The sequence below is a fragment of the Lethenteron reissneri genome, chromosome 2, assembly GCF_015708825.2.
Source record: "Lethenteron reissneri isolate LAM-NWPU_2019-01 chromosome 2, ASM1570882v1, whole genome shotgun sequence".
NCBI classification, from domain to species: Eukaryota; Metazoa; Chordata; class Hyperoartia; order Petromyzontiformes; family Petromyzontidae; genus Lethenteron; species Lethenteron reissneri.
In genome coordinates this window covers 3,932,956-3,960,347 of record NC_083780.1, presented here as the reverse complement: position 1 = coordinate 3,960,347, position 27,392 = coordinate 3,932,956, and the positions used below count along the sequence as shown (strand labels likewise).

The 27,392-nt window shown below is 57.2% G+C and overlaps 4 protein-coding genes across 4 annotated transcripts in view; 3 read left to right on the top strand and 1 right to left on the bottom strand.

Annotated features, from left to right (window-relative positions):
- Positions 1 to 27,392, top strand: part of LOC133342033 (uncharacterized) — a 153,138-nt gene that overhangs the window by 88,371 nt on the left and 37,375 nt on the right. The gene's annotated exons all lie outside the window — the stretch shown is intronic.
- LOC133342270 (mitochondrial potassium channel-like) lies at positions 29 to 7,737 on the top strand. Its single transcript, XM_061551325.1, has 5 exons — positions 29 to 1,250; positions 4,492 to 4,656; positions 5,284 to 5,478; positions 6,072 to 6,222; positions 6,581 to 7,737. Exons 1-5 carry the CDS (start codon positions 771 to 773, stop codon positions 7,141 to 7,143), a joined length of 1,554 nt encoding a protein of 517 aa, XP_061407309.1. The 5' UTR covers positions 29 to 770; the 3' UTR covers positions 7,144 to 7,737.
- Positions 7,716 to 17,681, bottom strand: LOC133342028 (serine-aspartate repeat-containing protein F-like). Its single transcript, XM_061550905.1, has 6 exons — positions 17,343 to 17,681; positions 15,886 to 15,983; positions 14,312 to 14,886; positions 13,350 to 13,453; positions 12,977 to 13,148; positions 7,716 to 12,557 (listed from the first exon to the last, which is right to left on the bottom strand). Exons 1-6 carry the CDS (start codon positions 17,495 to 17,497, stop codon positions 10,293 to 10,295), a joined length of 3,369 nt encoding a protein of 1,122 aa, XP_061406889.1. The 5' UTR covers positions 17,498 to 17,681; the 3' UTR covers positions 7,716 to 10,292.
- LOC133342213 (transcriptional adapter 2-beta-like) lies at positions 18,545 to 27,293 on the top strand. Its single transcript, XM_061551212.1, is given in 4 exon segments — positions 18,545 to 18,785; positions 20,064 to 20,431; positions 24,575 to 24,638; positions 24,641 to 27,293. Coding segments are annotated over 4 exon segments (1,734 nt in total). The 5' UTR covers positions 18,545 to 18,586; the 3' UTR covers positions 25,744 to 27,293.

Below are 27,392 nucleotides of genomic sequence, written 5' to 3'. Positions count from 1 at the left end.
CGCAGAGCCGCACACGTGCGCGCTAATTTGAATCAGCTGTTTACAGGATGCACTTCCGGGATACGTCACCGCTGGACACGCCCCCTTCACCCCGCGGGATGACATCACTTCCTAACCGGCCTCCGAGTTGTCAAGGGGGGCCTGGGGTCGAGATTGAACCCAGCTACGTGGGGGGCCCAGGCGGCGAGATCAAGGGGCTCCGGGGGGTCACGGGGGTACGGACCCAGGCGGCGAGATCAAGGGGCTCCGGGGGGTCACGGGGGTACGGACCCAGGCGGCGAGATCAAGGGGCTCCGGGGGGTCACGGGGGTACGGACCCAGGCGGCGAGATCAAGGGGACCCGGGGGGTCACGGGGGGTACGGACCCAGGCGGCGAGATCAAGGGGCTCCGGGGGGTCACGGGGGGTACGGACCGAGGCATTCGAAGTTTGCCGGTGGGACTCAAACCCCCTTGGACTGGAGGAGCCGAGTCGTCGTCGTCTCCGGCGATCGAACCCCGGGACCCGTGGGGGTCTGTGACTCAGCCCCCTGGGACTCGGGGGTCGACTCAAGGCATCATTCGACTCAGGAACCCCCAGGGAAGGGAGTCAAACCTGAGACTCTGGGGGTGAGGAGCGGGGAGATTTTCAGCGGTCAAACTCAAGGCCTTGAGACGAAGTCGACCGGCGTCTGCGGGTGGCGCCCAGGGCGCTCAGGGGACCGCAGCTGCCCTTGAACCTCGCCTCGAACTCGCCCTCCTCGCGACTCGGGGCTACCGGGCAGTGCACGCCATGTTCTCATGCCGGGGCCGAGTCACGCCGGGTCCGTGGCACCCGGGCCTGAGGCGTCTCCGCACGGGTTCCAGTTCCGCTGTTCCCCGTGGCCCGGCTGTTCCCGGGGGACCGGCTGTTCCTGGGGGACCAGCTGCTCCCGGGGGGTCAGCTGTTCCCGGGGGACCAGCTGTTCCTGGGGGGCCAGCTGTTCCTGGGGGGCCAGCTGTTCCCGGGGGACCAGCTGTTCCCGGGGGACCGGCTGTTCCCGGGGGGCCGGCTGTTCCCGGGGGGCCGGCTGTTCCCGGGGGACCAGCTGTTCCTGGGGGGCCAGCTGTTCCCGGGGGCCCGGATCTCGTGTCCGACCTGGTGGCCACTTTGAGCGCGGGGCTCCGCGTGGCCACGCAGCGCGCCGCCCGCGCCGGGCGCCAGTGGTGGAGCCGCTACGAGGAGGTGGTGGGCCTCACGGAACTACGAGACGCGCAGAGCAAAGTGACGCAGGTACCCACGACCCCTGGAGGAGTCAACAAGGGTGGGGACCACGGGGGCTTGTGTACTAGAGGACCATGGGACCACGGATACTGGAGTGTCAGAGTACTGTGGGACCACGTGTGCTGGAGTACTAGAGCTACGGTACCACGGGTCCTGGAGTGCCAGAGTGATGTGGGACCACGTGTGCTGGAGTTCTAGAGGACCATGGGACCACGGGTACTGGAGTGTCAGAATACTGTGGGACCACGTGTGCTGGAGTTCTAGAGGACCATGGGACCACGGGTACTGGAGTGCCAGAGTACTGTGGGACCACGTGTGCTGGAGTTCTAGAGGACCATGGTACCACAGGATACTGGAGTGTCAGAGTACTGTGGGACCACGTGTGCTGGAGTACTAGAGGACCATGGTTCCGCAGGATACTGGAGTGTCAGAGTGATGTGGGACCACGTGTGCTGGAGTTCTAGAGGACCATGGTTCCACAGGATACTGCAGTGTCAAGAGTGCTGTGGGACCACGTGTGCTGGAGTTCTAGAGGACCATGGTACCACAGGATACTGGAGTGTCAGAGTGCTGTGGGACCACGTGTGCTGGAGTTCTAGAAGACTATGGTACCACAGGATACTGGAGTGTCAGAGTGATGTGGGACCACGTGTGCTGGAGTACTAGAGGGCCATGGTACCACAGGATACTGCAGTGTCAGAGTACTGTGGGACCACGTGTGCTGGAGTTCTAGAGGACCATGGTACCACGGATGCTGGAGTCAGTACTGTGGAACCACGTGTGCTGGAGTTCTAGAGGACCATGGTACCACAGGATACTGCAGTGTCAAGAGTGCTGTGGGACCACGTGTGCTGGAGTTCTAGAGGACCATGGTACCACAGGATACTGGAGTGTCAGAGTGCTGTGGGACCACGTGTGCTGGAGTACTAGAGGACCATGGTACCACAGGATACTGCAGTGTCAAGAGTGCTGTGGGACCACGTGTGCTGGAGTTCTAGAGGACCATGGTACCACAGGATACTGGAGTGTCAGAGTGCTGTGGGACCACGTGTGCTGGAGTTCTAGAAGACTATGGTACCACAGGATACTGGAGTGTCAGAGTGATGTGGGACCACGTGTGCTGGAGTACTAGAGGACCATGGTACCACAGGATACTGGAGTGTCAGAGTACTGTGGGACCACGTGTGCTGGAGTTCTAGAGGACTATGGTACCACGGGTACTGGAGTGTCAGAGTGATGTGGGACCACGTGTGCTGGAGTTCTAGAGGACCATGGGACCACGGGTACTGGAGTGCCAGAGTACTGTGGGACCACGTGTGCTGGAGTTCTAGAGGACCATGGTACCACAGGATACTGGAGTGTCAGAGTACTGTGGGACCACGTGTGCTGGAGTACTAGAGGACCATGGTTCCGCAGGATACTGGAGTGTCAGAGTGATGTGGGACCACGTGTGCTGGAGTTCTAGAGGACCATGGTTCCACAGGATACTGCAGTGTCAAGAGTGCTGTGGGACCACGTGTGCTGGAGTTCTAGAGGACCATGGTACCACAGGATACTGGAGTGTCAGAGTGCTGTGGGACCACGTGTGCTGGAGTTCTAGAAGACTATGGTACCACAGGATACTGGAGTGTCAGAGTGATGTGGGACCACGTGTGCTGGAGTACTAGAGGGCCATGGTACCACAGGATACTGCAGTGTCAGAGTACTGTGGGACCACGTGTGCTGGAGTTCTAGAGGACCATGGTACCACGGATACTGGAGTCAGTACTGTGGAACCACGTGTGCTGGAGTTCTAGAGGACCATGGTACCACAGGATACTGCAGTGTCAAGAGTGCTGTGGGACCACGTGTGCTGGAGTTCTAGAGGACCATGGTACCACAGGATACTGGAGTGTCAGAGTGCTGTGGGACCACGTGTGCTGGAGTACTAGAGGACCATGGTACCACAGGATACTGCAGTGTCAAGAGTGCTGTGGGACCACGTGTGCTGGAGTTCTAGAGGACCATGGTACCACAGGATACTGGAGTGTCAGAGTGCTGTGGGACCACGTGTGCTGGAGTTCTAGAAGACTATGGTACCACAGGATACTGGAGTGTCAGAGTGATGTGGGACCACGTGTGCTGGAGTACTAGAGGACCATGGTACCACAGGATACTGGAGTGTCAGAGTACTGTGGGACCACGTGTGCTGGAGTTCTAGAGGACTATGGTACCACGGGTACTGGAGTGTCAGAGTGATGTGGGACCACGTGTGCTGGAGTTCTAGAGGACCATGGTTCCACAGGATACTGGAGTGTCAGAGTACTGTGGGACCACGTGTGCTGGAGTACTAGAGAAATGGTACCACGGATACTGCAGTGCCAGAGTACTGTGGGACCACGTGTGCTGGAGTTCTAGAGGACCATGGTACCACGGATGCTGCAGTTCCAGAATACTTTGGGACCACGTGTGCTGGAGTTCTAGAGGACCATGGTACCAAGGATACTGGAGTGCCAGAGTACTGTGGGACCACGTGTGCTGGAGTTCTAGAGGACCATGGTACCACGGGTACTGGAGTGTCAGAGTACTGTGGGACCACGTGTGCTGGAGTTCTAGAGGACCATGGTACCACAGGATACTGGAGTGCCAGAGTACTGTGGGACCACGTGTGCTGGAGTTCTAGAGGACCATGGGTGCTGAAGCACTGTCGTGGTATTGTGTCGTGGAACCAACAGTCGCAGGTCATTGCTGCTGCACAGGAGGTGGTGGTATTGTGGTGGTGGCAGCAGTGGCGGTGATGGTGATAGAAGTTCTGGTGGCGGTGGTAGCAATTTTGGTGATAGTGGTGGTGCTGGTGGTGGTGGTGGTCGCAGTTTTAGTGGTGGTGGTGGTCGTGGCGGTGGTAGCAGTTGTGGTGGTGGTGGGAGCAGTTCTGGTTGTGGTGGTTGGTGGTGGCAGTTCTGGAGGTGGTGGTGGTGGTGGGAGCAGTTCCGGTGGTGGTAGTAGCAATTGTGGTGGTAGTGGTGGTAGCAGTTGTGGTGGTGGTGGGAGCAGTTCTGGTTGTGGTGGTTGGTGGTGGCAGTTCTGGTTGTGGTTGGTGGTGGTGGTGGGAGCAGTTCTGGTTGTGGTGGTTGGTGGTGGCAGTTCTGGAGGTGGTGGTGGTAGCAGTTCTGGAGGTGGTGGTTTCCCAACGGAGCCATGGGGAAACGAGACAATTTGCCCAAGCTCAGTGATCCTATGTCGTGATGTCGTGGCTGTGGCCATCCCCCAGGCGGAGGGGGTGTTCCTAGCGGCACGCGGGGCCGTGCGCCAGGCCCAGGCCCAGGTGGACGCGCTCCAGGTTCAGCTGCGCCAGGCCAGGGACCGGCTGGAGCGAGTGGAGAGAGACGACGCCAGGTACCTGGAGCTCGCTACTGAGGAGCACCGCCTCCTGCAGGTGAGACACGGGGACACGGGACAGGGGTGGACAGGGACGGGGGTCAAGGGACAGGGGGACAGGGGGTCAAGGGACAGGAGGACATGGGGCAGGGGGAGATGTGGAATGGGGGAGACGGGGACACGGGACAGGGGAGGACGGGGACAGGGGGTCAAGGGACAGGGTGACACGGGGCAGGGAGAGATGGGGAATGGGGGAGACGGAGACACGGGGACACGGGACAGGGGTGGATGGGGACGGGGGACAGGGGGTCAAGGGACAGGGGGACACGGGACAGGGGATCAAGGGACAGGGGGACAGGGGGTCAAGGGGAGATGGGGAATGGGGGAGACGGAGACACATGTGGGACATGTGCGGTGTCTACTTGATCATCAGCTTGTGTCCTGTATGTCTCTTAAACCATGGTCCCGTGCGTTCCGTGTGTGCTTGTCGCGTATGACTGCGTGCCATTTGCTGCTTCTCATATCCTCCTTGTGTCTCCACAGGAGGAGTGCACGATGCGAGCGGGCTTCATGCACTGCGTGTCTCCCTGTGTCTCCCTGTGTCTCCCTGTGTCTCCCGGTGTCTCCCTGTGTCTCCCCGTCTCCAGTTGTCTCACCATGCCCCCCCCCCGTGTTTTCTCCGCAGGAGGAGCGCGTGGTGCGCGCCAACCACGTGCGCTGCGCCCACGCGGAGCGCGACGCGTTCTCGGCGTTCTCGGCGGGCGTGCGCGAGAGCCACGAGAAGGAGCGCGCTCGCACCGAGCGCACCAAGAACTGGTCGCTCATCGGCTCCATCGTGGGGGCCCTGGTCGGCGTCGCGGGCTCCACGTACATCAACCGGGCAAGCGGCGGGGGGGGGGGGGGGGTGTTCGGGGCACGGGGGACATGTGGGGGTTTGCTTTGCTGTGTCAACTTGTGTCCCCCCATCATGGTCATCGTCATTGTTGTCCCCATGTCCCACATGAATCCTACGTGTCCTGTGGGAATCCCATCACTTCTCCCGTACGGCCTTCGTCATTACCATCGTCATTACCATCGTCATTACCATCGTCATTACCATCGTGATGTCGTCGTCGTCGTGATCCCCTTCGTGCGCCCTGTGTGCGAGTCCCATGCACCCCACACGCGGCTCCATCATCTTCGTCGCCGCCGCAATGGTAAGGGTGCTCTCGCCCACTCTCCACACCAAAGACAAAGATCCCCCATATAGCCTGAACGGACGAGGCAGCGGGTGGCCTACACTACGCCCAGCCACCTTTGTCTCCCTCATGGCGATGTTTACACATCACACCGGGTACTCATTTGAGGCTCAGTCAACCTGGGGGAGGTCCGGTTTAGATAATTAGGACTGGTGTTGGCCGTGAGCGGGAGTCGAACTCGGGTCGCCGGATTCGTAGCGCAGCGCTCTAACCGCCCCCCCCCCCCCCCCCGTAGGTCCGCCTGGCCGAGCTGCGCCAGCTCGTGGGGGAGGCACGGGGCGGCCCCGAGTCGTTGCAGGATGCGCTCCGGGAGCAGGCGGCGGCGCACGCGCAGCAGCAGGCGCAGCTCGCAGGCGCCGTGACGCAGCTCCGCACGCTGCTGCTTGGTGCGCCCCACACACGCGCCACTCTCCCCCGTGGTGTGCACGTGTCGCTCTCCCTCGTGTGTCGCTCTCTACCGTATGCGCGTGTCAGTGAAATAGTCTAGGGCCATCCCCTGGTGCGGTGTATAGTGGGGAAACAGGCAAATGGGCGTGGTTCTGGCCACACCACCTCCTCTTGTGTCACCTCAACCTTCATCGGTGCTACTCACAGCACTTGCCTAAACAGTCTGTTAAGGCTACACAGGGGATCTTTGTCTTTCTCCCTGTCTCATGCGTCTATCTCTCACGCGTCTCACACTAGCGTGAGCCGCCCCTTCTCCCTGCACTGGCGCCACGTCTAGCATCTCCCGTCTTTTCCCAGCCGCCAGCACCACCAGGACCCAGCAGCAGCCGCAGCTGCTGGCACCGACACCCGGATCCGCGGAGCCGGCGCCGAGCGTTGGCGGCGGCGTTGGCAGCGACGACGGCGGCGACAACGGTGTGGCCGGCGGGATGCCCGCGTGGCTGGCGCCGCTGCGGGAGGCGGCGGAGCGCTCGGACCGGCGGCTCTCCGAGCTGGCGGGTGGGGTGCGCGAGCTGCGCCGGCTCGCCCGCGGCTCCGCCGCCGCCGGCCACGCGGGGCCCACGGCGCAAGTCGAGGGGAGCGGCGAGAGCGGCGAGAGCGACCAAACGGCGGCGGAACCGGCGGGGACGGAGCGCGGCCCGGAACCGGCGGACGGCGGCGCTTGGCCGGAAGGGACCGGCGCTCTGCGGGAGGGAACCGCCGAGGAGGAGGAGGAGATTGAGCGCGAGGTGGCGGTGCTGGGCGCCCTGTGGGACACGGAGGAGCGGCTGGCGCGCCGCGTCGACCGGCTGGCGTGGGCCGGGGTGGCGCTGGCGGTGGGGGCGGCTGCTGTGGCCGCGGTGGTCGCGCGGGGGGGGTGATGGCGCCGGTCGGGGGGCAAGGGAGTATGTGCAACACACAATTGTGCACACGGCAGCAAATGTTCACCGTTAATTGGCGGTGAATTTACCATGGCGCTTGTGCCAGGCTAGGTGTACCTCGAGGCCGTCACGTGAAGTGTGAAAGGCTCGCTGCTGGTAAGTCATAGGACAGACCCAAGTGCCACGGGTTGTGCTGAGATGACTGGTAGATGCATCAACTGTGCTCCCTACTGTGCCACCTTGCAAACACTTTAGACACACATGTAACACGCATACATACACATGCTCGCAAGGTTGGGACATGCATCGTTGAGTGCGAGAAGCAACTTTAATGGATGAATAATCGCTCGTGCCAGTCACTCACTCGCTCCCTCCCGGTTGTGCCTCCGTCCGCTTGTGACACCTTGCTGCTGCTGCGATTGGTTACGTTGTGATTTAGCGATATGATATGCGATGATTAAAGTGCAGAGGCAGCTGCTGCAGTTGCGAGTTATCGAGGAGACCCACGTGGGAAACCCTGGAAACTACTGACAAACCTTCCCGGTGCTGGAGCTGTCAATAAATAAACCACGTCACGTGGTGGTGGTGATGTTGGTGGTGCGATGGTGTTTCTGATAATTGGTGGTGGCGGCGGTCGTGATGAGTGGTGGTGGTGTAGTGGTTGTGGTGACCCAATCGGTAACCAGGCTCAAACCTGCTTAGCTTCTCTGTTCTGTTGCGATTGGACACATTGCGGGAGATTTGGTCATGAGAAAAATTATCGTGGTGGTGATGGGGGCCGGTGTGGGCCAGTGTATGCAGGAGTGAGGAGATGTGGGCAGCTGGGCGAGGGATCTTGAGTGCGCGACATTGAGAGACACTTCTATTAGTTTATTATGATGCTAGTTTGTGCATCAGTGAGGAACCTGCGTCTCGATTAGTGGTTCTCAGGGTGCGGTCCCCATGACCCCCCCGGTGGTCCGTGACAGTCCTCCAGGTAGTTCGTGGAACTCTGATGCAAACGAAGGTTGATCCTCGAGTAACGACTACGTTTTTACACCCTTAGTTTAAGACGTTAATTTAGATTTTACTTGTGATATTTAATTTATAAAATTAAGTTAGGTAAATTGTCCTGATCAAACTACCCTAACCCTAAGATCTAAATGCCACCCCTTAAAAAAAAAAAAACTTTTCGCTGCGTTGACATTTTTTTTTAATGTTCCGGTAATATGAATCATTTTGTATCACAGGGACTCCTCTACTTCGGAACATTCGACTTAAGAACTTTCAGAGAAACGAACAAACCTGTGCGTATGTCCAGTCGCCTGTTCCGACCGAAAGTCGCAAGTTCAACCACCGCGCAATAGATAGCTGTGATGGCATCTACATCTGCAGAACATGAAAAACCAGTAGCATCTACATCTACAGATTATAATAATAGGGTTTTCTCCTTTTTCTGGCAACAAAACTGAAACCTTTTTACGAGGATTCGTGTTACTGCATTAACCACAATACTTGCAGACCCAATTGGGTCGAGGCTCGTAAGAAAGCCATCCCTTGGTGTGGACCAATCAATTTCAAGGACAATGCATATATTATCAATGTGTGTTTTTTGTTTCAATTTGCCTGCAAAGTATTGTGGTTAATGCATACATGAATCCTTGTAAAAAGGTTTCAGCTTTGTTGCCAGAAAAAAGGGGAAACCCCCTATTATATTTTGGTACTGGCAAAGGAGGTCCAATGATGATCTACAGGTTATTCAACTTTTACAGCTATTCCCCGTGTTTAGTGTACATGCCGTTTCAGATTTTTGGAATCGACAAGAGTAATGTTGTTGAACTTACAAACAAATCGACTTACGAACAGACCTCTGGAACCCAACTCGTTCGTAAGTAGAGGAATCCGTTCTTCTTGGTTCTTTCGGTAAAGTCACGTAGAAGGGAAATAATAAAATAATAAAAATTTAATAATTCTCACGACGTTTTGGCCACAACGCAAGCAGCCGTCCTCAGGTGAGGAACAGGTCTGTCGGAAAGACAGCGTCTGAATGAGGAGCCCCTGTACGAGTATTTAGAGACGAGTGAATGCGTTTTGTCACCAGGGGTGGGGAGCTGGGTGACCCGTGGAAATGTTTGCATTAGGCTGAGTGGTCCACGGGCTAAATCAAGTTTGCGTAACACTGCTGTACAAGTCTTTGGCTGCTAGAAATCCCCACGCAATGATATAAGCTGCTTTGTAGAGCGATCATTTGTGGGCCTCACCTGGTAGGATGAAAATAGTAAATAGAAAAATTAACCCGTAAAAACAAAGTTTTTCACTATAAATCCTTTATATGCGTGGCGGCTAGAGTCCTCTCGTCCTCTGGCTTGAGATGGCTGCCACCTATGGGTCAGATGATTGCCTGCCACCACTAAGCAATTGGTAATTAAATATAATTTATTTTTTCCTAAAAAGTGTAAAATTTTGGAAAAATTTTCACGATAATAAATTGTCACGCACAACGAGTCTGTGTGCAAAATGTCAGCTCGATTGGATCACGGTAAGTGGGTTAAAAAACGACCGAAAGATTTGCACGGTCGTAAGCGCGCAAGCAAGCAAGCAAGTGAACTTAATATAAAGGATTTAAAAAGCCCCACTGAGTCTCAAGACCTGGGGGAGGGGGTGGGCACGATGCAGCGGCTGCTGCTGTGTGATCCCAATTGAGTGATGTGCAGCTGATATTCCAACATTGGGTTGTGATTCTATTTCACCAATGCTAGTTCATCCGCACCTAGTTTACACAACAAAGGCTCATTCCTAACAGCGTGCTTCAGTCGCACCGAACCTCAAAAAAATAATATTCAGCGCCTACCTTGGCTCCTCCCACCCTCAACCAGTATATATACAAATACTGTTTCTTGAAATTTCTCTCACTTGATACAGCTATCGTGCTGTGACGGTTCCACCTGAAGACGGAAGCTTGTGTTGCCTCCGAAACGTCGTGATTTTAATTTCATTTTTATTTTACTTTTATTAATTACAATTTTTTACCTACGTGACTTTACCGGAAAAAAACCTAAGAATATGAATACTAGTTCCACTTGTGTGGGGGGGGGGTTGTTATCCCGGAAGAAGCCCATGCAGGACAGGGGGACAACACACAAACTCCACGCAGGGGAGTGCTGGCCCTCTCAGTCCAGCTCAAACAGCAGGTCGTTCTGGAATTGGATTGGACAGCGAGTCACATGGTCGCTGGGGTCGCTGCTCAGTATCTCGAACCCATGGGCACCACCGTCGTCACCCCCTCGCTCATCGGGTGGAGTCTGCGGTTGTCCATCTGGTTGAGTGGGGAGTTGTTTTGGTTGAGTGCCTGGTTGTCCATCTGGTTGAGTGTCCATTTGTTTTTTTGGTTGAGTGTCTAGTTCTTCTTGAGTGTCTGGGTGTTCTGACTTTGTGTCTGGTTGTTGCTCATCTGGTTGAGTGTCTAGTTCTTCTTGAGTGTCTGGGTGTTCTGACTTTGTGTCTGGTTGTTGTTCATCTGGTTGAGTGTCTGGTGGTTGCTCATCTGGCTTGCCATGTTCTGGTTGAGTGTCTGTTTGTTTCTCTGATTGCTCACGTGGTTGAGTGTCCAATTGTTGTTCATCCGGTGCAGTGGCCAGTTGCTCTGGTTGAGTATCTCGTTGTTTTGCTTGAGTGTCGGATTGTTGTCCGTCTGGGTGACTGTCCGGTTGTTGTCCATCTGGGTGACTGTCCCGTTGTTGTCCGTCTGCTTGAGTGTCAGATTGTTGTCCGTCTGGGTGACTGTCCGGTTGTTGTCCGTCTGCTTGAGTGTCGGATTGTTGTCCGTTTGCTTGAGTGTCAGATTGTTGTCCGTCTGCTTGAGTGTCAGATTGTTGTCCGTCTGCTTGAGTGTCAGATTGTTGTCCGTCTGGGTGACTGTCTGGTTGTTGCCTGTCTGCTTGAGTGTCCGGTTGTTGTCTGTCTGCTTGAGTGTCTGGTTGTTGCCTGTCTGCTTGAGTGTCCGGTTGTTGTCTGTCTGCTTGAGTGTCCAGTTGTTGATTGTCTGCTTGAGTGTCCGGTTGTTGTCTATCTGCTTGAGTGTCCGGTTGTTGTTTATCTGCTTGAGTGTCCGGTTGTTGTCTGTCTGCTTGAGTGTCTGGTTGTTGTCTGTCTGCTTGACTGTCCGGTTGTTGCCTGTCTGCTTGAGTGTCCGAGTGTTGTCCGTTTGATTGAGTGTCCGGTTGTTGTCTATCTGCCTGAGTGTCTGGTTGTTGTCCGTCTGCTTGAGTGTCAGATTGTTGTCCGTCTGCTTGAGTGTCAGATTGTTGTCCGTCTGGGTGACTGTCTGGTTGTTGCCTGTCTGCTTGAGTGTCCGGTTGTTGTCTGTCTGCTTGAGTGTCTGGTTGTTGCCTGTCTGCTTGAGTGTCCGGTTGTTGTCTGTCTGCTTGAGTGTCCAGTTGTTGATTGTCTGCTTGAGTGTCCGGTTGTTGTCTATCTGCTTGAGTGTCCGGTTGTTGTTTATCTGCTTGAGTGTCCGGTTGTTGTCTGTCTGCTTGAGTGTCTGGTTGTTGTCTGTCTGCTTGACTGTCCGGTTGTTGCCTGTCTGCTTGAGTGTCCGAGTGTTGTCCGTTTGATTGAGTGTCCGGTTGTTGTCTATCTGCCTGAGTGTCTGGTTGTTGTCCGTCTGCTTGAGTGTCTGGTTGTTGTCCACCTGCTTGAGTGTCTGGTTGTTGTCTGTCTGCTTGAGTGTCCGGTTGTTGTTCATCTGCTTGAGTGTCCGGTTGTTGTTTATCTGCTTGAGTGGCCGGTTGTTGTCCGTCTGCTTGAGTGTCCGAGTGTTGTCCGTTTGATTGAGTGTCCGGTTGTTGTTTATCTGCTTGAGTGTCTGGTTGTTGTCTGTCTGCTTGAGTGTCCGGTTGTTGCCCATCTGCCTGAGTGTCTGGTTGTTGTTCGTCTGCTTGAGTGTCCGGTTGTTGTCTGTCTGATTGAGTGTCCGGTTGTTGCCCGTCCGATTGAGTGTCCGGTTGTTGTTCGTCTGCTTGAGTGTCCGGTTGTTGTCTGTCTGCTTGACTGCCCTGTGCGTCCACCTGCCCCACCTCTCGCACGAGCGGTGCGCCACTACGCTCGCGCCGCCCGGCCGTCAGGGCGTTTTTCCTGGCGAGCGTCTCCACGGTGACGGTCAGGGTGTTGGCGTCGCGGTTGAGCTTGGCGTGCCCCCCGCCGGCCACAACCGGCAGCGGCAGCGGCACGATCAGGTGTGCGCACGGCTCATGCTCTTGCTGCTCAGGGTGCTTGGCATGCGACAGCGTGAGCTCCATGGCCGTGTGGCCGACCTCGAGACGCATGGCGGCGCCGGGCTGCGCCAGGCAGCGTGCGCACGCCCCGGCCAGGTCGATGCGCACCACCAGCTCGTGCGCGGCAGCTGCGCTCCGTGGGGCGGCATCCACCGCAAAGTCCTGCACACGCGCCAGGCGCACCACGTGCAAAGGTCACCCGCGTAGCCCACGCGGACTGTTGGGGCAAGGTACTGTGAGCGAGCAACAGCTACGAAGGCGGGCGTGGAGCAGCCGCGAGGGGGTGCGTGGCTCGCACCACGCCCGGCCGCCTTTGTCTCCCCAGTGCTGATGTTCAATACTCGGCAGCAGGCACCCGTTTACGTCCGAGTCGACCTTTATGGAGACCCGGGATCAGTTGAGATATCGGTCGCCCACGTAGGCCGTGAACTGGAATTGAACTCGCGTCGCCGGGTTCGTAGTACAGGACGCTAACAACTGTACCACGGCTCCAACACACACGCACACACACAGGCAGGCACACACGTAGACGCCATATACACCCCCACACACACACGGACCCACACCCCTTACGCACGCACCTGCATGTCGGAGTACGTTCTGCGCGTCACGGTGTACTGCAGCCCCCCTGCAGCTTTCCCACAATCCTTTGCGGCGGGCTGCCCCTGCGTAACGGCAGGGGACTCGCTGGCACACGAACTCGAGTCCGGGACTCCGCCTCCCGCTCCACCACCTCCACCTCCGTCGCGTCTCCTGGGTGGAAAACAAAACTCTCCGTTGCGTTCGCTGTCTCCGCGCCCCTCCGACGCCGTCCCCATCGTTTCAAGGCGACAGCAGCAGGAAGTCCAGCTCCGACTACTCCACTTGCCACTTATTTCCGAGATTCGAACCGTGAACTTCTGCAACGAGCTGCGAACACGCCACCGATGTGCCCCGATGCGTCACTACCCATACCTGTTGCGGTTGCCGTGAATCTTGGTTGCGGTTGTGCCGGTGCTGAGGACGCTGGTGGTGGTGGTGTTGGTGGTGGTGGTGGCGCCTGAGTACGGGTACGGCATCTGTAGGAGAGAGGGCGGTAGAGAGAGAGGTCAGCAGGGGCGGGGGGGGGAGTGTGACCCCAACTCTCAGGGTCTCTTGCCACCAAAGACACGAGACTTGATGACAACGCTTGGGTTTTGATGACGTTAACCGAGCCGGCAGAGAGATGAATGAACCGTCACGACGCTCGTTGCTTCCATCGTGAGCTGCTCCTCACTCGCCGAGGGTCGCTCACCATCGGCGCCCCTACGTCACCCGCTAACACGGCTTGGAAAGTAATACGATTACTTTGAGAAGCAAATTCAACGGATGCATTCTACGCCTCCGCCCACATCCTCCGCAGGGCATCAACCACGGACCTGGGTCATATTTGTGTCGTGGAACCCTCCACCGCCCGACACGGCCAAGCAAATTATATGTTGACGTTTAACGACTTGGCCAGTTACAGCTCACTGAGCGGTGAGTCCGAGAACAATTCTTCCTACGGCCAAATTTAGCAAAATAGATACGCGGCGTTTCGATGAAACTGCGCCAAGCAGCTTCAGGTCAAAAGACGTGGATCCTGGGTCGTTATTCTGACTCTCCGGCTCTTGTCCTGATGATGTTTGACGCAGTTTCAAGCGAAACATCGCGAATCTCATTGCTACACTTGGTTCAGAAAGAAGACACGAGGAGGGAGGGAGGGAGGAGTGGAGGGAGTGGGTGGAGGAGGAGAAGTGGGGGGAGGAGGAGAAGGAGGAACAGGAGAAGATGGAGGAGAGCGGGAGGACTGGAGTGCGCACACAGACGACGACCTAGGACAGGCCCGCAGAACAGCAGCAGGAAGCGCAGACCCGCGACCTCCACGACGAAGCAAAATAAGAACACGGCGGCGGCACCTCGAGTCCTGGCGGGAAGGGAAAGCCGCCGTCCGTCTCCGCCGCCGCCGCTGCCCCCTCTCCAGCTCCGGCCCTTGGTTTACGCAGCACCGGGGAGCGCAGCGGCGGCGTTCCCTTGTACGTCGCCTTGATGCGCCGCACCACGCCGGTCCTCGCTGCGGCGCCGCCGGCGACACCGCCGCCACCGCCGCCGCGGTCGTGCCGGCTCACGAACCGCACCCCGAGCGCGTCCTCCACGGCGGTGGCCGCGGTGTCGTCCAGCAGCGCGCGCAGCCGCGGGTCGGGGCCCGTGGCGAGGGCGGCGGCGTCGCGGTGGAAGGCCACGTCGTGCACGGCGCACGGCGCGCCGCGCCCGTCCACGTCGCGCCGCGCCGGCGGCAGCACCGCGTGCGGCAGCCGCCACATGACGCCGCCGGGCCGGGCCGGCGAGTGCTCCGCGGAGGGCGGCTCCAGCCCAGTGTCCACCCAGCACACGTTGATGAAGGCCTTGGTGGTGGTGGCGGCGGTGCCGGTGGCAGTGCCAGTGCCACCTCTCTCGCCACCGTGGCTCCCTCCTGATGCTGCTGCACCATCTCCTGTGAAAGACAGCAAGAGCACAGCACAATCACGAACTACGAGTGAGCTCCCGGTTTGAGCGAAGATTTCAGCCGCACGTCGCTCGCACTTTGCTGATGTTGAGTTCCCCGTGAGGAGTTTCCAGTCACCTCCACCGCCGGTGAGGAAGAGGAGCTGTGCTGGTCAGAATCTGATCGATACATTGATCACGCGTGTACATAATCATAATATTTGTGTGACCGTAACGACGTCGTCGGGCGGTGGAGGGTGAACGACACAAGGATGTTGCCACGAAGCTCGTACCAACACGGGGCCTGACCCAAAAACAACCGCATCTCAAGACCACATTTATTTAACTTAGTTAATAGCGGTAGTCATGGAGTCACTATGTGAGTCTGTGAGGCTATGGGTCTCTATCCGAGTATGTGTCTCTATGCAAGCAGATATATTACGTGTGTAACTATGGGTTGCTATGTGAGTACTGTACAGTATTGGAATCTCTGTGAATCTTTGAGTCTTGGGTCTCTCTGTGGATTATATATGGATCTCTGTGTGAGTCTATGTGTCTCGGTGTCAGTCAATCGGTCCCGATGTGAGTCTATGGGTCTCAGTGAGTTTATGGGTCTCGGTGTATGGGTCTCTCTGTAAGCATGGGTCTTTCTGTGAGTCAATTGGTCTCGGTGTGAGTCTATAGGTCTCTGCGAGTCTATGGGTCTCGGTGTGAGTCTATAGGTCTCTGCGAGTCTATGGGTCTCGGTGTGAGTCTATAGGTCTCTGCGAGTCTATGAGTCACGGTGTGAGTTTATACGTCCCGGGGAGTCTATGGGTCTCGGTGTGAGTCTATAGGTCCCGGGGAGTCTATGGGTCTCTGTGTGAGTCTATGGGTCTCTGTGTGAGTCTATGGGTCTCTGTGTGAGTCTGTGGGTCTCGGTGTGAGTATGAGTCTCGGTGTGAGTTTATACGTCTCGGTGTGAGTACCCGGGTGCGTGTGGGGGGGGCCGGTGGGTTGCGGGGGGCACCTCGTATGAAGCCCTTGAGGACGTAGCCTGGGGAGATGTGCAGGAAGGTGACGTCCATCCCCCTCTCCCTCTCCAGCTCGGCCATCTCCTGCTCGTAGCTACAGAGACAACGCACGCAGCCCACAATGTCACACACCACGAGTACACACCACGAGTACACACCACATGCACACACCGTGAGAGTACACACCGTGAGAGTACACACCACATGTACTCACCACGTGTACACACCGTGAGTGAGTACACACCGTGAGTGAGTACTCACCGTGAGTGAGTACACACCGTGAGTGAGTACACACCGCGAGTGAGTACACACCGCGAGTGAGTACACACCGTGAGTGAGTACACACCGTGAGTGAGTACTCACCGTGAGTGAGTACACACCGTGAGTGAGTACACACCGTGAGTGAGTACACACCGTGAGTACTCACCGTGAGTACACACCGTGAGTGAGTACTCACCGTGAGTGAGTACACACCGTGAGTGAGTACACACCGTGAGTACTCACCGTGAGTGAGTACACACCGTGAGTGAGTACACACCGTGAGTACACACCGTGAGTGAGTACACACCGCGAGTACTCACCGCGAGTGAGTACACACCGTCAGTACTCACCGCGAGTGAGTACACACCACGTGTACACACCGCGAGTGAGTACTCACCGTGTGTGAGTACACACCGTGAGTGAGTACTCACCGTGGTGTGAGTACACACCGTGAGTGAGTACACACCGTCAGTGAGTACACACCGCGTGTACACAACCGCGAGTGAGTACACACCGCGAGTGAGTACACACCGTGAGTGAGTACACACCGTCAGTGAGTACACACCGCGTGTACACACCGCGAGTGAGTACACACCGCGAGTGTGTACACACCGTGAGTGAGTACACACCACATGCACACACCGTGAGTGAGTACACACCGTGAGTGAGTACACACCGTGAGTACACACCGTGAGTGAGTACACACCGCGAGTGAGTACACACCGTGAGTACTCACCGCGAGTGAGTACACACCACGTGTACACACCGCGAGTGAGTACTCACCGTGTGTGAGTACACACCGTGAGTGAGTACACACCGTCAGTGAGTACACACCGCGTGTACACACCGCAAGTGAGTACACACCGCGAGTGTGTACACACCGTGAGTGAGTACACACCACATGCACACACCGTGAGTGAGTACACACCGTGAGTGAGTACACACAGTGAGTACTCAACACATGTACACACCGTGAGTTAGTACACACCGGTCCCGCGCGTGCTTGTTGGAGGCTGATAATGATGATGATGTTGGATATGTCAACTATGATGATGGTGACGATGTGGATGACGATGATAAACACGTCGATGATGTGGATGTTCATGATAATAATGTCGATGACGGTGATGATGTGAATGATGACGGTGATGATGATGTTGACGATGATGAGGAGGATGATGTTGGTACTGACCGTGCCCGCGTGGCCGGCTCCTGCAGCTCCCTGGCGTGCTCCATGAGGAGGTCGCGGAACTCGGGGTCCCGCATGGCGCGGCCGAGTCGCGCCGCCTCCTCCCGCGTCACCCCCAGCGCCTCCACGCGGCCCCACGGCCCCGCCGCGTCCCCCATGACCCTCGGCTCTCGCCCCCAGGGGGTCCCAGAGTTCTCGCTTGGTCCCCTGAGACTACCCCGGGCTCTACAAGGGTCACCTGATCCTGTCTGAGGGATCGAAGGGGATGCCTCTTCGGGGTATATGGGGGGGGGTTCCTTAGTTTCCCTGATCCCACCTTGGCAGTTCTATCGGTCTGTGGGGGTCTCTCCTGGTCCCTGTCCACGTGTTGGGGGTCTGTGGGGGTCTCTGGGGGGTCTCTGGGGGTCCCGTCTCGTGGCCTCTCCACCACCCCAGGCCGCGCGTCCCGTTGCCCCGGTAACCGCAGGCGTCGCGACGCGTCACCAGGTGGCGGTGCAGAGCGGGTCCCCCTCGCCCCCCCCACCCCCCTCGCCCCCCGCCCCCCATCCCCCTCGCCCCCCCCATCCCCCCCCCCATGCCCCCCCGCCCCCCCATCCCCCCCCGCCCCTACATCCCCCCCGCCCCCATCCCCCCCATCCCCCTCGCCCCCCCCATCCCCCCCGCCCCCCATTCCCCCCCATGCCCCCCATCCCCCCCGCCCCCCCCATCCCCCCCCGCCCCCCCATCCCCCCGCCCCCATCCCCCCCATCCCCCTCGCCCCCCCCCATTCGCCCCCCCCCATCCCCCCGCCCCCCCCATCCCCGCCCGCCCCCCCATCCCCCCCATGCCCCCCATCCCCCCCGCCCCCCCATCCCCCCCCGCCCCCCCATCCCCCCCGCCCCCCCCATCCCCCCCGCCCCCCCATCCCCCCCATCCCCCCCGCCCCCCCCATCCCCCCCGCCCCCCCATCCCCCCCGCCCCCCCATCCACCTAGCCCCCCCCATCCCCCTCGCCCCCCCCATCCCCCCCCAATCCCCCTCGCCCCCCCAGCCCTCTCGCCCCCCCCATGCCCCCCCCCCTCGCCCCCCCATCCCCCCCCTATCCCCCCCCCCATCCACCCCCTATCCCCCTCGCCCCCCCTATGCCCCCCCATCCCCCCCCCACCCCTGTGCCCCCCCCCCCAGGGTTCCGTTGCGCTGCTGGCGGCTGCGCGCGCCGGATTCGGTGCAACCCGGAAGTGGCGCTGCCGCCGCTGGCGCCGCGCTAAGATGGCGGACGCGATGGCGCCCAAGCGCAAGTACTGCGTGAACTGCCTGGCGGACGCGACCGCGGTGCGCGTTCGCTGCGCCGACTGCCCCGACATCGAGCTCTGCCTCGAGTGCTTCGCGTCCGGGGCCGAGCTGGGCACGCACCGCCGCGGTCACGCCTTCAGGCTGGAGGACGCGGGCACCTTCCCGCTTTTTGACGGTGAGGCCTGCTCGCACCGCGTCTCCCCCCCTACCCCCCCGTCTTGCCTGAGCGAGTCGGCCGCCTGTTTGGCGAGGGGACCCGGCCCGGGCTCGGGGCGCGGGAGGGTGAGGAGAGTCGCCCAGTGCTGCCAACTTCTTAAAAGCGGCGAGTGGCCGAAAGAACCAAAACAAGTCGCTAGGTGTCGCTGAAGACGTTTCTGATGTCAAAATGTCAGACTTGGATATCGTCACTTAAGCATAGTTCAGTCCTGTACGCTGGTACAGGAGATGCCAATAAATAATCCTGTCACTGGACATTCACGAGGTAATTATAAGTTACCTATGCAGGTCTCAGAATAAAATAATTGCGACCCGGGGTGTTGATGATTGCTGCTACGTTGCACACAGTAGACTCGTACAATGATTTTTGGCGTGTATTTGGAATCACATGATGAGTCTGTGTGCGATGTTGTGTTGAGCGGGGCCCCAAAGTTTACATGGAGCGGCATTTACATTTTTTAGCAGGTAAGGCCCACTGAGCTATATACAGTAGATATTTTCAGAAGCTATCTGGCCACAAATGATAGCCCAATGAAGTGGCTTATCCAGTGGAAATGCATAGCAGCCAAATACTCTAAAGGCATGTTTCTAAATGTTGACGGAAATAAACCGGAGGACCCGAATAAAAATCCACGCGACCACGTGGAGAACATGCACACTCCGAATATACAGCAGGTTTGAGGGTCGGGATCGAACCCACGACATCTTTTACACCAGGCGAGATGGTTAACGTCTCACCACCTCGGCGCCCTTGTTTGAATTACTCACTGGGATTACACACAGCAGTAATCACAATTCGGCACCACCCTCCTGAAATAGTCTTGGGACTCGGTGAGGTCTTCCAGGGTAAACAAGCACAAAATAAAACACCAGCCTTACTGCTGATGAGACCAATGTCTAAGCCAATAGGCTGGTGGATTGAAACATTTGTATTTACACGTGGAGACGATTGGGGTTTTGCGTATATTTTCTTAAACCTGGTTTCCTGTCAAGACACAATGTTATGTTATTGAACAGTGAACTGATGTAGGGATCCATAACACACACACGTGGAAACGCTCCTAAATCTTGTGTCCTCTCGTCCGATAAAAGTCGCGAGATTGTTTTCCTCTGACAGCCATTTGTCACTGCATCCTCAGCTATGGTCTACCCACTGCTGGATCAAGGCCTCTCCAATCCGCCGCCGCCTCTCACGATCTCCTATTGCACCCCCTCCTCCCTCCCTCCATGTGCTTAGACCCCGGTGCCCCAGGCCCCCGCGCCCCACCCTGGTCGTGCCTCGAGGAGCAGCAGCTGCTGGAGGCCGTGGAGCAGCACGGGCTGGGCAACTGGGCCGACGTGGGGGCCCACGTCAACGCCGCCTGGTGCTCCGCGATGGGGGGCCCCACCGGCACGGGCGGGGGAGGGGGCCCCGGGCCCGGCGTGGGCGGCGGAGGAGGCAGCGGGGGAGGAGGGACCCCGGCGGGGGCCGCGTCGGGCGGAGGGCCCGGCGCCCGCTCGCCCGCGGACGTGGCGCGCCACTTCATGGCGGCCTACGTGTACGGCAGCGTGGGGAGGGCTTGCGTGCCGGAGGTCATCCCCAACCGTGTGACCGACCACACTGCGGTGGGTGGAGCCGCGGCGGCACCGCCTCACGCAGGGACCCATAGACTCACACAGAGATCCACACACTCGCACAGAGACCCATAGACTCACACAGAGATCCATAGACTCACACAGGGACCCATAGACTCACACAGAGATCCACACACTCGCACAGAGACCCATAGACTCACACAGAGACCCATAGACTCACACAGGGACCCATAGACTCACACAGAGATCCACACACTCGCACAGAGACCCATAGACTCACACAGAGATCCATAGACTCACACAGAGATCCATAGACTCACACAGAGATCCATAGACTCACACAGAGATCCATAGACTCACACAGAGATCCATAGACTCACACAGAGATCCATAGACTCACACAGAGATCCATAGACTCACACAGAGACCCATAGACTCACACAGAGATCCATAGACTCACACAGAGACCCATAGACTCACACAGAGATCCATAGACTCACACAGAGACCATAGACTCACACAGAGATCCATAGACTCACACAGAGATCCATAGACTCACACAGAGATCCATAGACTCACACAGAGATCCATAGACTCACACAGAGATCCATAGACTCACACAGAGATCCATAGACTCACACAGAGATCCATAGACTCACACAGAGATCCATAGACTCACACAGAGATCCATAGACTCACACAGAGATCCATAGACTCACACAGAGATCCATAGACTCACACAGAGATCCATAGACTCACACAGAGACCCATAGACTCACACAGAGACCCATAGACTCACACAGAGATCCCATAGACTCACACAGAGATCCATAGACTCCGCACAGAGATCCATAGACTCACACAGAGACCCATAGACTCACACAGAGACCCATAGACTCACACAGAGACCCATAGACTCACACAGAGATCCATAGACTCACACAGAGACCTAGACTCACACAGAGACCATAGACTCACACAGGACCCATAGACTCACAAGAGAATCCATAGACTCACACAGAGATCCATAGACTCACACAGAGACCCATAGACTCACACAGAGACCCATAGACTCACACAGAGACCACTAGACTCACACAGAGACCCATAGACTCACACAGAGTACCCACAGAGCTCAGCACATGAGAACCCATAGACTCACACAGAGATCCATAGCCTACACAGAGATCCATAGACTCACACAGAGACCCATAGACTCACACAGAGACCCATAGACTCCAACGACAGAGATCCATAGACTCACACAGAGACCATAGACTCACACAGAGACCCATAGACCACCCAGAGACCCATAGACTCACACAGAGACCCATAGACTCACACAGAGATCCCCATAGACTCCACAGAGACCCATAGACTCACACAGAGATCCCATAGACTCACACAGAGATCCATAGACTCACACAGAGACCCCCATAGACTCACACAGAGACCATAGACTCACACAGAGACCCATAGACTCACACAGAGACCCATAGACTCACACAGAGACCCATAGACTCACACAGAGACCCATAGACTCACACAGAGATCCACACACTCGCACAGAGACCCATAGACTCACACAGAGATCCACACACTCGCACAGAGACCCATAGACTCACACAGAGACCCATAGACTCACACAGAGAACCATAGACTCACACAGAGATCCATAGACTCACACAGAGACCCATCGACTCACCAGAGACATAGACTCACATCAAGACCCTAGACTCAAACAGAGATCCATAGACTCACACAGAGACCCATAGACTCACACAGAGATCCATAGACTCACACAGAGACCCATAGACTCACACAGAGATCCATAGACTCGCACAGAGACCCATAGACTCGCACAGAGACCCATAGACTCACACAGAGACCCATAGACTCACACAGAGATCCCATAGACTCACACAGGGACCCATAGACTCGCACAGAGACCCATAGACTCACAACAGGACCATAGACTCACCACAGGGAGACCCATAGACCTCGCACAGAGACCCATAGACTCACCCAGAGACCCATAGACTCACACAGAGACCCATAGAACTCACCAGAGACCCATAGACTCACACAGAGACCCTAACGCACAGAGACCCATAGACTCACACAGAGACCATAGACTCAGCACAGAGACCCATAGACTCGCACAGAGACCCATAGACTCACACAGAGACCCATAGACTCACACAGAGACCCATAGACTCACACAGAGACCCATTAGACTCACACAGAGGACCCATAGACTCACACAGAGACCCATAGACTCACACAGAGACCCATAGACTCACACAGAGACCCATAGAACTCACACAGAGACCCATAGACTCACACAGTGACCCATAGACTCACACAGGGACCCATAACTCACACAGAGACCCATAGACTCATCACAGGGACCCATAGACCACACAGGGACCCATAGACTCACACAGAGACCCATAGACTCACACAGAGACCCATAGACTCACACAGAGACCCATAGACTCACACAGGGACCATAGACTCACACAAGGACCCATTGACTCACACAGAGACCCATAGACCTCACACAGAGACCCATAGACTCACACAGAGACCCATAGACTCACACAGAGACCCATAGACTCACACAGAGACCCATAGACTCACACAGGGACCCATAGACTCACACAGAGACCCATAGACTCACACAGAGACCCATAGACTCACACAGGGACCCATAGACTCACACAGAGACCCATAGACTCACACAGGGACCCATAGACTCACACAGAGATCCACACACTCGCACAGAGATCCACACACTCGCACAGAGACCCATAGACTCACACAGAGATCCATAGACTCACACAGGGACCCATAGACTCACACAGAGACCCATATACTCACACAGAGACCCATAGACTCACACAGAGATCCATAGACTCACACAGGGACCCATAGACTCACACAGAGACCCACAGACTCACACAGAGATCCACACACTCGCACAGAGATCCACACACTCGCACAGAGATCCACACACTCGCACAGAGATCCACACACTCGCACAGAGACCCATAGACTCGCACAGGTACTCATAGACTCACACAGGGACCCTTAGACTCACACAGGGACCGACAGACACAGACAGGTACTCATAGACTCACACAGAGACCCATAGACTCACACAGGGACCCATAGACTCACACAGAGACCCATAGACTCACACAGAGATCCACACACTCGCACAGAGATCCACACACTCGCACAGAGATCCACACACTCGCACAGAGATCCACACACTCGCACAGAGACCCATAGACTCGCACAGGTACTCATAGACTCACACAGGGACCCTTAGACTCACACAGGGACCGACAGACACAGACAGGTACTCATAGACTCACACAGAGACCCATAGACTCACACAGGGACCCATAGACTCACACAGAGACCCATAGACTCACACAGAGATCCACACACTCGCACAGAGATCCACACACTCGCACAGAGACCCATAGACTCACACAGGGACCCATAGACTCGCACAGAGACCCATAGACTCACACAGGGACCCTTAGACTCACACAGGGACCGACAGACACAGACAGGTACTCATAGACTCACACAGAGACCCATAGACTCACACAGGGACCCATAGACTCACACAGGGACCCATAGACTCACACAGAGACCCATAGACTCACACAGAGACCCATAGACTCACACAGAGACCCATAGACTCACACAGAGACCCATAGACTCACACAGAGACCCATAGACTCACACAGAGACCCAAAGACTCACACAGAGACCCATAGACTCACACAGAGACCCATAGACTCACACAGAGACCCATAGACTCACACAGAGACCCATAGACTCACACAGAGACCCATAGATTCACACAGAGATCCATAGACTCACACAGAGACCCATAGACTCACACAGAGACCCATAGACTCACACAGAGACCCATAGACTCACACAGAGACCCATAGATTCACTCAGGGACCGACAGACACACACAGGTACCCATAGACTCACACAGAGACACATAGACTCACACAGGGACCGACAGACACACACAGGGACCCATCGACTCACACAGGGACCGACAGACACACACAGGGACCCATAGACACACACAGGTACAACGACAATGACGACGATGTCTCCTTGTGCGTGTCCCCGCAGCCTGAGCCCCCCGTGGACCGTGGGGGCGGTGGCTCAAGCTCCCCTCCGCCGCCGCCGGTGCCCCCATCTCCGCGGAGGAGCAGCAGACGCTGGGGTACATGCCGCTGCGCGACGACTTTGAGATGGAGTTCCTCCCGCACGCCGAGACGCCCGTGTCGGAGCTGCCCTCCTTTGAGCCCGACGAGGTGGCGCTCGTCACGGAGGCGGCCCGCTCCTCCTCATCCTCGTCGTCAGCAGCAGCCCTCGATCACCACGACGGCGCACAGCTGCTGGAGCTGGAGCTGAAGATGGCGGTGGTGTGTGCCTACGTCCGCGCGCTGCACCAGCGCGAGCTGCGCAAGGCGGCGGCGCGCGAGTACGGCCTGGTGCAGGCCTTCTTCGGGCGGCCGTGCGCGCTGCAGGCCGCCTACGCCGCCACCACCGCCCAGGGCGCCGGCGCCAGCCCTCCCACGGCGGCCTCGGGCGGCGGGACCCAAGCGGCGTCGGCGTCTCAGGAGCCGCCAGCCAAGCGCAAGATGGCCAAGGAGGAGAAGGAGCTGCTGCACAAGCTGCGGCCGCTGTGCCGCCTCGTGCCGGCGCGGGAGTTTGTGGAGCTGCTGGAGGGCGCACGGCGCGAGCGTTGCCTGCGGGAGCGCGTGCGCGAGCTGCAGCGTGCGCGTGCCCGCAGCGGGGTGCGCCGACTCGACGACTTTGCGGCGCTGCGCCGGAACAAGCGCCGCTTCGGACAGGCGCAGCAGCAGCAGCAGGGCGCCGGGTCGGGCACCAGCGGGCACAATGGGCGCGAGCGAGCGGACGCAGCGGCGGCCGACGCGGAGGCGGAGGATGCTTGTGGTTACGCCCGAGCTCTGTCGGAACGCGAGTCGGCGCTGTGCTCCTCTATGAACCTGTCGCCGGCGCGGTATGTCACCGCCAAGACCATCGCTGTGCTGCAGAGCTCCACGCACAGGCACGCGCGCAGGCTGCAGCAGCAGCAGCAGCAGCAGGCGCAGCAGCAGGTGCTGGGTCAGCAGCAGCAGCAGCAGCAGGGCAAGGGCCGCTCACAGGGAGCAGTGCCACTGGGACAAGGAGCGTTGCCGATGCTGCTGGAGAAAGCCGTGAGGAAGAAACTCATGGGGTTCCTCGGCCGCAGCGGCTGGGTCGGAGGGGCGGGGGGCAGGGAGGTGCTGTAAGTCGGGCACGAGGGTTTGGGGGGGGCGGCGTGAGAAGAGGGTGCACACGACCCCCTCGCTCGCGAGGGCGTGAGATGGACGCATTTTAAACAATTGTCCCAAACTCCTTGCCCCCCCCCCCTCTACCCAGTGTCCCCCCGCATCTCCGCATCCCCCGTGCCTCAACGTCTCAGCCGTGGTGGTCGTCGCGTTCAGGCCACTCAAGGCCTCCTCATCCTGCCGAGTTCTGGTCAACGCGAGTCTCCAAATCTTCCCGCTGGAGACCTCCCCGAGACCCAGAGCGATCTACCGAGCGCCGCAGAGAGACATCTGCTCTCGCGCGAGACACGTGTGAGAGGAGACCGATCCGTCATTCATAATTCTTGCTTCTCAGTAACTGACCATGGAGGTCACTGTTTACTACCGTCGCTACCCATGGATTTCCCCTCACGTTCACGTTGCAAATCACAAATTACTCTAAAGCGTGTTATCTACTTACAAATTTGTAATCGTTAACTATGTTACACACGTCCCATCATCCCTCCCTGGGGGGGGGGGGGGCAAAAAAATGAGCACCGCTTTACGTGCATCATAGGAATGTAGAATTTCCGCATATCGTCCGTTTTGCAAAATTGGCCTTGCGTGATGGCGAGTATCATTTCGCTCGTTAACGTTTTGTTGAAATGGTTAATTTCCTGCCAGAATATTTATTTAAATATCGAACTCTGTACATAGATACCTGTGACCCTGAAACAACGACTCCCGTTCACAGTCAGAGACAGCTTGACGATTATCACAAGAGGTCAAAGTTTTATTTTATTTTTTTACCCGTAACCAAATCTCGACTACTTAGTCACGAACAACCCTATTGTGGCCTTAAATATATATCGTAGGTGACGTTCCCGGGAAACGACACTTGATCACAGCACACCGATAAGAGAGGCGAGAGAGAGAGCTGGGAGCCTGCACTACGTCCACTACGGGGCCTTGACGCACGTGACCGTCCCCTACTGGTGACCGGTTTTGATTGGCAACGTCCAGGTCACCTTCCCGGCCACCCTCTCATACTCTCTCCGCCACCGACACGGCTATTTGATTGTGCATCGCTTGTGACCTTCGCTCGATTGTTTTTAAAGCAGGTGGGAGAGTTGGCTCTGTGTTATTACCGTGTGCGCAAGTACACGAGACAAAGATCCCCCACGTAGCCCACACAGGCTTCTGGGGCAAGTGCTCTTAGCGAGGAGCACTGGGCAAAGGCATGGCGGTGCGGCACACACGAGGAGTGTGGGTGGTGTGACCAGCACCATGCCCGGGTCTGCTACGTTTGTCTCCTCCGAAATGTTTACTACACACCACACTCGGGTACTACTTTCAAGGCTGAGTCGACCTCGGGGGTAGATTGGTTCTGATGTCACCGGGTATCGAACTCTCGCAAACCTTGATTGGAGTGCGGTGCGCTAATGACTGCGCCGTTCCCCACTGCTTATACAAAGATCGACACACGTGCACACTTAGACGCAGAGAAATAACATGTTATGTAAAATAAGAGGTTTTTGTACAGCTAATAAGAATAAAGGAATGATTTAGATGTTTCAGCAGACTCTTCTTCTGGTTAGATATTGTTGAGTGTTCAATGTCAACACACGGACACAATATTCAACTGCAATTCT

What these genes read in the sequence shown, in the direction of transcription:
- LOC133342028 (XM_061550905.1), bottom strand. Translation starts at nt 17,497, where the DNA reads ATGGGGGACGCGGCGGGGCCGTGGGGCCGCGTGGAGGCGCTGGGGGTG. An exon ending in GAGCCGGCCACGCGGGCACG is followed by an intron (nt 15,984 to 17,342) that starts GTCAGTACCAAC and finishes TTGTCTCTGTAG; the next exon opens with CTACGAGCAGGAGATGGCCG. An exon ending in GAACGTACTCCGACATGCAG is followed by an intron (nt 12,558 to 12,976) that starts GTGCGTGCGTAA and finishes GCGCGTGTGCAG; the next exon opens with GACTTTGCGGTGGATGCCGC.
- LOC133342270 (XM_061551325.1), top strand. Translation starts at nt 771, where the DNA reads ATGTTCTCATGCCGGGGCCGAGTCACGCCGGGTCCGTGGCACCCGGGC. An exon ending in CGCAGAGCAAAGTGACGCAG is followed by an intron (nt 1,251 to 4,491) that starts GTACCCACGACC and finishes GCCATCCCCCAG; the next exon opens with GCGGAGGGGGTGTTCCTAGC. An exon ending in GCTCCGCACGCTGCTGCTTG is followed by an intron (nt 6,223 to 6,580) that starts GTGCGCCCCACA and finishes GTCTTTTCCCAG; the next exon opens with CCGCCAGCACCACCAGGACC.